Source organism: Pelmatolapia mariae, linkage group LG22 (genome assembly GCF_036321145.2).
Source record: "Pelmatolapia mariae isolate MD_Pm_ZW linkage group LG22, Pm_UMD_F_2, whole genome shotgun sequence".
NCBI lineage: Eukaryota > Metazoa > Chordata > Actinopteri > Cichliformes > Cichlidae > Pelmatolapia > Pelmatolapia mariae.
In genome coordinates this window covers 3566550-3578259 of record NC_086245.2, presented here as the reverse complement: position 1 = coordinate 3578259, position 11710 = coordinate 3566550, and the positions used below count along the sequence as shown (strand labels likewise).

Below are 11710 nucleotides of genomic sequence, written 5' to 3'. Positions count from 1 at the left end.
AGAATAAAAATGATAAAGTGGGACGTGATTTAAGGCTCCATTTGTTTAGATCATCTGTGTGTAGATGCAGAGTTCAGAGCAGTTCAGCTGCTGTTCTGAGGACTGAGGGAGCGAGCAGTGTATGATTTAGCAAACTGTAATCAGTAAAGCTGAGGGACCATTTATCATCAGAGGGACTGAAGGTAAGCAGTGGTACATTTAGATATTTGTCAGGTTTTTATTTATTTTGTTCAACAATCTGTTTCAAGCTGTGTTTACTTTGTAAATAACAGAATTTAATGTTGCAGATATTAAGGTAGATGGAGTATCTAGAGTCGTAGATTTCTTGATGTGTTTAATTCAAAGCAGTGAAGTTAAGCCTGGGATAATCCAGCAGCTGTGTGCTGATGACTGCAGAGAATCTCTATCAAACTCTGCTTCAAAGAGATTTACATTCTGAGGCCCATTTAGATCGTTTACATCTTGGTCAGTACATGTTAAACCATAACTGTTAATGACTGAATAATGAGAAGTTCATCAGTGTTCCTAATGTTCATTTTACAACTTAACCTTTTTTGTCATATCTACATGTGGATCTATACAAGTGGTTATGTCTCTTGTCTCTTGTTGTCTCTTGTTGTCTCTTGTCTCTTGTTGTCTTGGTTTCTCTTCTTGTGGATATAATTAAATATTCCACTGGTTGAAGCAAACAGCCGACAGCCCTGTGATAGACCACTCACTGTGTGTTAACTAGCAAAGACTCTGTTCCTCCCCATGATCCTTATTGAAGCAGTTAAAAATAATGGACGGCTGTATTTTTGCCCAGTTTTGACACGGTACTGTACTTTAATGTGTTGCTGTCTATGAACTGAGAGGTCACGACCCTTTGACCATTTCCATTGGTTTCTCAGACTGAACCATTGCTTCTTTAAACAGTATCAGGAAACCAAACAGGATTCAAAATGAAACGTTAGAAACCAGCGGGGAACATCATTGGTGGCTACATGAACCTTTGTTATACAGTCTGTGAGAACAGTTCACCTGTGAAACATGAACCCTCTTTAAGATCCGACGATTTCCAAACAATATTGTTGACAAATGAAAAACAAACAAAATGTAAATTGTTTTGAAACAGTTTTCTTAATGTAGCATAGATGAGTTACAATAGTCCCGACTGGTATCCCTTCCCGTCCCTCTACAATGTCCATAAGAAATCCTTTACATCAGGCACTTGTTGATTAGGCCATAGCAGCTCCGAGCCGCCCAATCAGAATCAACTCCTCTCAGTTAGTCCACGCAGCGCCTCTCTTTAGTCGTCTCTTCGACCCGACTTTCTCTTCCTCCTCCTTCACACTCCGAGAGGTGCGGTAGACACCAGGAGACCTCAGCTCAATGTCACCCAGGGCCAGTGCGGGATCATCGGGCGCCACTGGTCGAGGGGCCGGGTAGTTGGGCTGGTAGTAGCGGTACGGATCGTCTTCCTCGACCTCGCCGTAGTTCTGGAAGACGCTGGGTGGTAGTTGGACTGCGGGGACAGCGCCGCCGTCAGTGACATCCTCGCCTTCTGTGATGCCGACCAACCAGGCAACGACCCAACCAGCAGCCCGGCAGATAGGCAGTGAAAAGCCCAAAACAAAGATGGCCGACCCCACCACCACAGGAAGCAGTGTTTTGGAGCAATTTGTAGGGTTTTGATTGGGTTAGCAAGAAAAAAGGGGGTGGGTAAGAAGGAAGGAGCAAGAGACACAGAGACAAGGGTTACCAAAGGTTACCAGGTCAGGTCTATGTTGTCAAGGCAACCAAATCAGGATTATGAGTCAGTTAACAAAGTGAGGATTTTGAAGTTAGAGTTACCCAGTCAGGATTTGTGAGTCAGGGTTAGAAAGTCATTTGACAATATTGAGGCTCGTTAGGATAAAAAGCTTTAAATAAGTCAGATTGAGCTTTGATGTTTACGTTTTGTGAGACATTTGTACAAATGTCTAAGTATTACCAGCAAGTATCAGATCAGTTTTGTATTAGCTGACATTCAAACTGTCATATTTTAAGTAACTGAATGTTTTCAAATATTTTCTTTAAAATGATAAGCATCTGGATACTTAGCGTGCAAAAATATTCAAAGTTGTCGTGCAGATGAGTGTTTAGGACGAGTTACAGGAGTTTGTATTAAGTCAGTGGAGTCTGGGAATTAAAAAAGAGGAATTGGATGATCATAATCTAGAAGAAAAGGTAAGGAGAGGACGACTGTGTCAATGTAAGTTCAAAGTATGTCGTTTTAATCCTGCTGATAATTCCATATTTTTCTTGTTCTTAAAAAATACAACAAAAAATTAAAACAAGCAACAAATGCATCACATAAAGTAGTGCTGTTTGTATACGGCACCTCAGTGAGCCACTCTAGATTTATTTGGACCAAATCTACGTATGACTTTTGGGGATCTACAACTATAGGAAGTAATAATAATAATAATAATAATAATAATGATAATAATGAGATTAAGATTAAGATTACATCTGCTGATGATCAGATGATGGTATATAATTGCATGTTGTTCTCTAAGTAATTCATATCTGCGTAATACTGGGAGCAATATATCTCTTACAAAATGTTATGATTGTGGTCAACGGCCTCTGAGTCGATCACCACAGACAGATTAGGAATGTCTGCCAGGAAACCAACAAATTTAAATCTCTCCCAATTCTTCCTGGATGATTGGTCCATCATCAGGTCAGAAATATGCCAGAAACTTGTTGATGGCTAACAAAAGCATCTGGTCGAGGTGCAGCTTGCCTGAATGTATATTTAACCAAATATTATTTTGGGTGTTTGCATACTTTTGACCCAAATCCAAAAGTCATTAAAGATTTAAGCTTTACAATCATTCCATCCTGGAAAAAGAACAGTTCACAGAAATCCTAAAAAGCTCCAAATTACTACGACATTCCCGCCCATCATGAGCGTATGCAAACTTAACTGAAGCCACATCATGGTTGAAGCTCCCGTCACATGTGGTCTAACATGTGGGGATGTTTGGATCACAGCAATAATTCTGATCGTGCTACATTAAACCTGCCATGACTGTCAGGGATTTAAGGTTTTAGAGAGGAGTGAAAGTGGACACTGGGAAGGAAAAAGGGTGCATTGGATTTATAGCAGGAGACAAAACAAATGAATTGCACAGCCCTGTTTGATTATAAGTGAACGTCTCAGTAATATTCTGTTGTGGGTTATTATGGGGGATAAAAGAAGGTGAAGACAGAGATGTGGAGACACAAACACAGAGAAAGAAGAGTGATTACAACATGCAGACATTACTCACATGACCACCCTGCAGACTGCAAGCTGCACAGCTCCGTTTAGGCCACTGTGTGACCTTTAACCTCAAACACATCAGTGATGTAGCACCAACATGCACAGAACATGCTGAAGATGACTCCTGCAGGGTTTTCTTTAGTCTCTCAAAAACATGTTTGCTGACTTGTGATTGGTGCAAACTAACAGTGATCAGGATGCATGTGAGGGATCAGCTGTGAAGCTGCTCAGATATAAATGCCTCCTGGGTCTTTGCCTGCAGCAGGTGAGAAAACAGACTGAGTGTGGATGCTGGAAGGTAACATCTGCCTGCAGTGCTGCTTCATCACCTGCAACTTTCATGTGGATTTTGTCATTTGTTGAATGTTTGTATGGTGACATATTAAATAACTAATGCATGCATTAGAAAACCCTGCATGGAGCATCTTTCCAGTGACAGATTAAACCCACACTCACTGCACAGAGTGATTCAGCACCAACTGAGACGTTAAGATGCAGAGTTTATGACCACGTGTGGAATAAAACATGTTGTTTTTGAAAACATGTCATTGAGGTTTGTTTCCTTCTACTTTAACACAATAGAAGTCGTTCCAGAGCTGATGTTCAAAGATCTGTCAGATTTAAATGAGTTTTAATCCCAATAAAATATTCTGTTCTTTTTATTTTTCACTTTGAAGTTAAATAATCAGCATCTTTACTCAACATCTGGTCTCAGTTCAAGAAACTGCTGCAAAATCAAAGTTGTGTTTGTTTTTTTGGTTGACTGAAGAAATTTTGAGAAGTAAAGTTTGAACTTTTTTCATCCTCATAAGAAAAAAAGTCTAAAATCTCAGGTCACAGTTATTTACTCAGTGATTGCTTTTACATACATGAACCTCATTTGATCATCTTTAGCATCAACAGAAAAATCTACCACTGTAAAAGTCTGTGTATGATTTTAAAAATAAGAAGCAGCAGAATAAATAAACTTTAAAAACTCAGCTGTTTTGTCTCAAAAGAAACTGTCTCAACAAATTCTGCTTAGAGTTTATTATTTTGGGTGAAATGAGCCTTTAAAGGCCACTTTGAGGCTAAATTGTTAAAGACATCATCTCTGTCTCTGTCGTTCCATCGAGTCTTTGGATGTTTAAAATCACGTCCAAAAAAAATCCCAGTGCGCTGCATGATATTTGAAATTGTACAAAATTTCAAAATCACACACTGAAGATGGATTTCTGTGTTTTTAACTTCAACACACCGACTGCTGTTTGTGAAACTGAATCCTGCATCTTAGCTGTGAGTGTATCTGAACGTGTTTCACCTTCAGACACACTGAGTGTGGGTGGATGACTTTATGTGAACATGAAGCACTAAATGTATAAAGGCTCATTTACACCATGAAGGCTGCTCTCAAAACCAGGCACAGACTTCATGCTGTTTGTTAAGGTGGAATTAAGAAATAAGTGTCTAAAGTTCTTCGAACATGTTTAGCACCACCTTGTGGCAGGACGTCACTTTGTTCTTAAATTCAGCTTCACGAGCTTTTAAATTTCTGTCAGTTTTTGAAAGCAGGGCTCCAGAGTGTAAATGAACCTTTATACATGTAGTGTTTCATGCCCACTTCAGTGACATGCACTCTGTGTAACTCAGTGGCAGCTTTTCAGTGTGAAAATGAACCACAAGAACTGAACATCTCTCTTCATGACTTCAGTCCAAATACAATCAGCAGTGAAATGTTTTCATGCTCAGTTAAAAAGTTTCTTCTGTTCACATATTTGAACAAACATGCAGGTTTTCTGTAAGTCTCATTACAGCCTCTTCAGTCTGTGGCTGTAATTACACAACAGTCACGGTGGAGGCTGCTGCTTTAATCATGTGGTTGACAATAATAATAATTAATAATAATAACAATTAAAAACCTCAACAATTAGAGTCTTGATAACACTGGTGGATCATAGTTTCCTCATATTTCTGAGGCTACGTACCTCCAACATTGTAGCCCACACAGGAGTTCTGATCACAGTAACCCGGAGGCCCCTGGGGGCCGATGGGACCGGGGGCTCCGGGCCGACCGGGTACTCCGGGATTTCCAGGTCGTCCTGAGGGTCCAGAGCTACCTGGTCTGCCCTGTCCCTGGGGACCTGGGAGGAAGAGGATGAAGAGTTTAGAAGACAAAACACAAATGTTAGAATTACAGATTCACTCTGTGAGGTCAAACTCATCACCAGTCATAAGAACCCCGACTGTGAGCCCAAAGTTATCACAACATGTGTTTGTGTTTCATTTTCTCCTGCGTTTATGAGTCAGAGGACAGAAAAATACTTTGCCAACTATCAAAGTGATGTTTTTAATGGTTTTATGGTCAGAGTCGGGTAGCCAAAGTACTTCCAGACTTTTCCAGGTAATAAATGTTTAAGACATTTTTAAATGGCACTCAAAATTAATTTAATAACATCTCGACAACAGAAATAAATGATTTCAGTCATTCAATTTTAGAGACACGATTTGTTCACATGTTTTGGTTCAGTTCAGAAAAACAACAACAACAACAAAACTACTTCTACTACTAATAAAAATAATAATCTAGCTCAGCATGTCACTTATCTTAAGACATTTAATAAAAATTTAATATTTTCTGTTGAATTCTGTGGATTTTACAACATCTTAATGATCCATGTGAAACATGTGAAACAGAGTTTTCTTTTACTAATCAGGTGATCATGTTCAGGACTTTCTTCACCGCATCACTGGGATGGTGCAGAAAGGCTCAGTCGGAAAATAAGTTACCAGGTGGTCCTGGAGGTCCTCTGGGTCCTTGAACACCAACACCTGGAGATCCCTTATCACCCTTCTCTCCTGGTTGTCCTGGAAACACAACAGAAATAAAAACAGTTTTCATTCTTTACTTAGTGTCATTTCTGACAGATACACTGTAACATGGAGAAAGTCTGTAAGGTCGACCTTTCCTGCACATTTCTGACTTTTTATTTATTTATTTGCTGTTAGACTGAACCACTGCAGCTTTGCATCGTTTGCAGTTCAAAATAATTTTCTATTTATTTTATTCTGGGCCGTGTGGCAGCCCCTCAGTTCACACTCTGTTTTAAACAGTAACAGAGTTTTACTATTTTGTTAAACGTACCTCTTTCTCCTGGTTGCCCATTCTGTCCATTTTGTCCTGGGAAGCCTGGTCTGCCTGGGGGTCCCTGTTCTCCCTGTGGTCCTGAGGGTCCTTCTCGACCAGGCTCTCCTGGTGGTCCAGGAACTGTGCGGATTGACACAGGAGGACTCGGCACGTGGTTCAGGATGCTGTTGTAGCGCGCCATGTGGCCTGAAAACAGTTCAGTTCAAACATTATTATTATTATTATTATTATTAACAAATAAAGGTTTGTTTTTTTAACTCACTTTGGATCAGCTGCTCACAGACCTGTCTGGCAATGGCCTGAACTGATGCTGTCGACTGGAGATCTCCCTGAAAAACCAAACGATGTTCATATAAAACACATTCAGTTATGTGGGAGTGTTTTTAAATGATTCATATTCTGTGTTTTATGAAGGCGCTACAGACTCAAATATAATTATTAATGACTGAAATTTACACATAAATCTGCAGACTTGTTTCATTTCTTTTTCAGCAGTTTTGCAGCAGCTGCTTGTGTCAAATATTAAGTTACAGCAAATTTAAAGTAAATTTATTTTATGAAACTCAAAGACATGAAGCCTGTGATGAGCTTTCAGCATGAAGAATGCAAACGATGAGATTTTGGGCTTTTTTAGATTAGTTCAAAGTCAATATGCAAAATTTACATTTCTATGCTTTACACATATTATATTTACTTATTGGATGATGTTGATATTTCATTAATACTTTGATGGATGCCTGCTGTTTATTAAATTCTTTTTTCCTTAAAGTGTATCCTTTAGTTTCACATTCCTGATGCAACACAACAATATATCTCAATATGCAGGTTAGCAGACAGGATGTTTGTGACGGAGGGAAAGTAACAACATGAAGACAGAGAGCTCACCCGTTCACCTTTCTCTCCCTTAGTTCCAGGAGGTCCCTGCAAGAGAAACAAATTCATGAAAAACGAGGAAAAAAAACACAAACTTGTGAAACATCGAACACAAGATGAAGCAGGTGATTCTCTCGTCAGGACAGCATGTTGATCATCTTGCTGTCCTCACTAAACTCCAGCCTGCTTGTTTGTGTCATTAATTTAAAATATTGGAAATCTTCATCTATATGTATAATAAGTAAAAACATAATTTCAAATGTTTGTACTTTTCAGTGTTGACATTTCTCAGAGGGAAACACACACATCTTAAATCGAGGGGATTTGATTTCAGGAACCTGTCGAGACCAGCGAGAGGTCTCTGGCCTTCAGGACTGTGATGATGATACGTTTGTCGGGACTTTAACATTCCCTCTCAGAGTCAGGGGCAAATCTACATGAAACATCGTTAGAAGCTTCAAATGTGTCGACACAAAACAGAGAATATGAATATTTGTGCAGCATTATCACTTAACCCTTGGATGCACAACCTACCAATACCTACACTCTTCCACGAGTGGGGTCAAAAATGACCCCAAATAGAAACAATGCATTTTGCTATAAACTCGGTTGTTATTCTTCAAAATCTTTAAAACGAAGAGTTGTAATATTTTAATATTTGAGGTATTGCTCATAAAACATGTTTGTGACATGAGGCCCTTTGCATTTTTATTTATTTTTTCATTAATTTTAAGAAATTGCAGTTTTTTTATCACTTGTATCACTTTTGCATGCTTGCTCTACATATACTGCAGAAGCTGGGTCTTCCCTCTGAAAGGCACAAGTTGTTCATCCACTGTAACACAATCACTGAGGATGAATTTCTGCCTGCAGTTGAGCAGGAGCAGGCCCCATATGTAGGCTCTGGTCCTCTTGTCATCAAAGTGCAAGAAACGGTGAATATCTTTAAATCTTTGAATTGACATAGTGGCCTTGTACAATGGGTTATGCAGAGGACTCCCAAAAAACACGACTGGTACATCCCAGTTCTTCTCACTTCCTGCAAGAATGGTCAATCAAATGAAGGCCATGAGCTTATGTTTGATTACATTTTCCACTCTTTTCCCCTGTCTGTGGTGACTCTTCGTGCCTCCATGTTTGTGCATGTCAGCACCTCTTCTATTATATTATCAGACATGAACATCTTCCATGCATCTATTGGGGAGACAGTACTAAACCCAGGTGCAAGCCCTGGCCGACTAATTCAGAATATTGTGGCTATAGCAGTAAGAGGGAGGATCATTCTGTTAGACTCAATATCCATTTCCTCTACAGAGGACTCATCAGAGGACTCCTCTGTATCTGACTGGCCTTGTTCAGTGGGGGGGACAATAGTCTGGGTCCTCTATATCTGAGATGTCAGATTCTGAGTCAATGCCTCCGATGGGCTCTTCATCCCATCTGTCCTGGATTATTTGTAGGGCAAGGTCCACAGGGATCCGAGTTGGCCTCATAGCAGCCATGTTACTTTAGATATTAAAAAAAAACATCAGAGAGGACAATGTTTGAAATGCACAGGAAACTATAAACAGGGCTGCACATAAGTGGTCCGCAGGTGCACATTTGCTGTCAAAATAAAAGGCGCATACCAGATTAGAAGTTGGAACGCTAAAATACTTTTATTTTGACAGCGAATGCACACCTGCGGACCACTTATGTGCAGCCCTGACTATAAATCATGTATGTTACTGTGTAAAAATTAATTCCTGATCCATCAGAAGTGTAAGTGGGACAGTCAGAGTTGCTAAGATTGAAAGTTTCATAGAAGATTCCATAGGAACTGCTTGGGGTCATTTTTGACCCCACTTGTGGAAGAGTGGGGTAGTGACACAAAAACTGCATTTTTTTTAAATTAATGAAAAAATAAATAAAAATGCAAATGGCCTCACGTTACAAACATGTTTTATGAGGAATACCTGGAACATGAACATATTACAACTTTGCATTTTAAAGATTTTGAAGAAAAACAACCTGTGGGGTCATTTTTGGAAATAACCCAAAACTTGAACTACTACATTACGACCTGTAATTTCCCAGCATGAGGTATTGAGCTTGCTGCCTGCTCGGTAGCACCTCGTACTTTTCGACTTTCCTTTTTCTCCCTCCCTCACGCTCACACACACACAGCGGGAGGGGCGGTCCCACATGTTCTCCCTGCAGCAAGGACTACACCGCCCATGAGGCTACAGTCTTAAAGGGCCATGCCTGTAACACTCTGCCGTCGTATTAAATCATTTTTTGTATAATAATTTTTTAAAAATATTTCTTCACATCAATATGCGGGCCGCAAGTAGAGGTGACATGGGCCACAACTGGCCCATGGGCCGCGAGTTTGAGACCCCTGAGGTTTAGGGCTGGCGTGAACGTGACCTGCAGTGACCTCTGCTCTCCTTGTGCTGTTTCAGGGGGTTCCTGGAAGACCCGGAGGTCCAGGGAGGGTGGCTGAGACTTTCATCATGATTTGCTCTGCTTCTGTCTGTGATAATTTATTAATCCGTATGGCAGTTTCTGTGGCTGTGATGAGGTCCACTATGGGCAACTGTTTGTGGGCCATCTGACCTCAGGAAATCGCATGATAAGTTGGGGCCAGGTTTCACAATGAGCTCACCCGAAACCCTGGCTGATTGGGACCCACACCCATTTTCACACCTTGGCTCATGTGATTAGAGGATCATCAGGGGGTCCTTTTGTCCGTCTTTGAGGGGGATACTCCCACTGGATTTAAATCTGGGACTATCTGCCATTTGACCTTAGAACTGAAGAAGCTTCTCGGATGAGAGGTGAAAGGTCTTCAAGCAACTTAAAGAAGTCCAGACGCTTTTCTTTTCAAGCTCCTTTGAATACCCAGCTGTTGAATTTTTCTTTCTAATTAATCTCTAATTAATTTTATTGTATTATTTAATGATTTTATTGTATTTTTAATTTGGTAGTTGTTTTAATTTGTGTTGTTCAGCAACTTGGTCTGCCTGGTGTGTTCTTAAAGTGCTATATAATTAAACGATGATGATGATGGTGATGATTTAACACTCAGAGGAGTGGACCCAGATAGACACTCTCTAGTGTTAATCTAACACTGGAGATTTTGCCATTACCCACTGTGGAAAGAAAAAAACAGTTTGATAGAGGATCACACTTCCTTCTTTCAAAATAAATGTTCATCGATTTTTTTCTTCCGCTTATCCACCCTTTTCCGGCTGAGGACCATGGCCTCAGATTTGGAGGTGCTGATTCTCATTCCCACCCCTTCACACTCGGCTGCAAACCGTTCCAAGGTGACCTGGAGGCCATCACCCGATGAAGCCAACAGAACCACATCATCTGCAAAAAGCAGAGATGAGATCCTGAGACCACCCAAGTGAAAGCCTTCTGCCACTTAGCTACCCCTAGAAATGCTGTCAATAAAAATTATGAACAGAATTGGTGACAAAGTGCTGCCCTGGCAGAGCCCATCACCCACCAGGAACGAGTCCAACTTATTGCCGGATATGCAGACCAAGCTCTTGCAATAGTCGTATAAGGACTGAATGGCCCATACTCCCAGAGCACCCCCGACAGGACCCCCCGAGGGGGTGGACGAGGTCTGCCCCGAGTCCTGAAGGCTCTGGATGTTCTTGGGCTGTCCTGGTTGACATGAATCTACAATGTTGCTTGGAGATCAGGCAGGGTACCTCTGGACTGGCAGACCAGGGTGGTGGTTCCCATCTTTAAGAAAGGGGACCACAGGGTGTGTTCCAGCTATAGAGGAGGATCACACTCCTCAGCCTCCCTGGAAAAGGAAAATCCATCCGTTAGTCCAGGGGTGGCAAACTCCAGGCCTCGAGAGCCGGTGTCCTGCAGCTTTTAGATGTGTCTGTGATCCATCACATGTGATTTCAATGGCTAAATCACCTCTTCAACATTGAACGTTTTGAAGTTCTCCAGAGGCCTGGTAATGAACTAATCATTTGATTCAGGTGTGTTGACCCAGGGTGATATCTAAAACCTGCAGGACACCGGCTCTCGAGGCCTGGAGTTGGCCACCCCTGCGTTAGTCAAACCTCAGATACAGGAGGATCAATGCAGTTTTCATCCTGGTTGTGAAATACTGGATCAGCTCTTTACCCTCTCAAGGATACTAGAGGGTGCATGGGAGTTTACCCAACCAGTCTACATGCATTTTGTGGACTTGCAGAAGGCATTTGACCTGTGTGTCCTGTGGGGTTGCTCCGGGAGTATGGGGTGTCGGGCCCATTGCTACGGGTCATTTGATCCTTATACAACCGTTGCAAGAGCGTATCCGCATATCCGGCAATAAGTCGAACTCGTTCCTGGTGGGTGATGGGCCCTGTCAGGGCTGCCCTTTGTCACCAATCCCGTTCATAATTTTTATTGACAGCATTTCT

At 41.2% G+C, this 11710-nt stretch overlaps 1 protein-coding gene across 1 annotated transcript; it reads right to left on the bottom strand.

Annotated features, from left to right (window-relative positions):
* Positions 1-1262: 1262 nt before the first annotated feature.
* On the bottom strand, positions 1263-11030 carry LOC134619779 (collagen alpha-1(XIV) chain-like). Its single transcript, XM_065470055.1, has 9 exons — positions 10997-11030; positions 10782-10949; positions 10513-10646; positions 7302-7337; positions 6679-6745; positions 6414-6602; positions 6059-6136; positions 5257-5412; positions 1263-1543 (listed from the first exon to the last, which is right to left on the bottom strand). The coding sequence occupies exons 1-9, from the start codon at positions 11028-11030 to the stop codon at positions 1263-1265; spliced, it is 1143 nt and encodes a 380-aa protein (XP_065326127.1).
* Positions 11031-11710: the final 680 nt, after the last annotated feature.

Coding starts and splice junctions, on each gene's coding strand:
- LOC134619779 (XM_065470055.1), bottom strand. CDS start 11,030: ATGGGAACCACCACCCTGGTCTGCCAGTCCAGAG. Junction 7,338..10,512: donor TGGTCCTCAGCCGGAAAAGG/GTGGATAAGCGG, acceptor TTTCTCTTGCAG/GGACCTCCTGGAACTAAGGG. Junction 1,544..5,256: donor TGTGGGCTACAATGTTGGAG/GTACGTAGCCTC, acceptor TCGGCATCACAG/AAGGCGAGGATGTCACTGAC.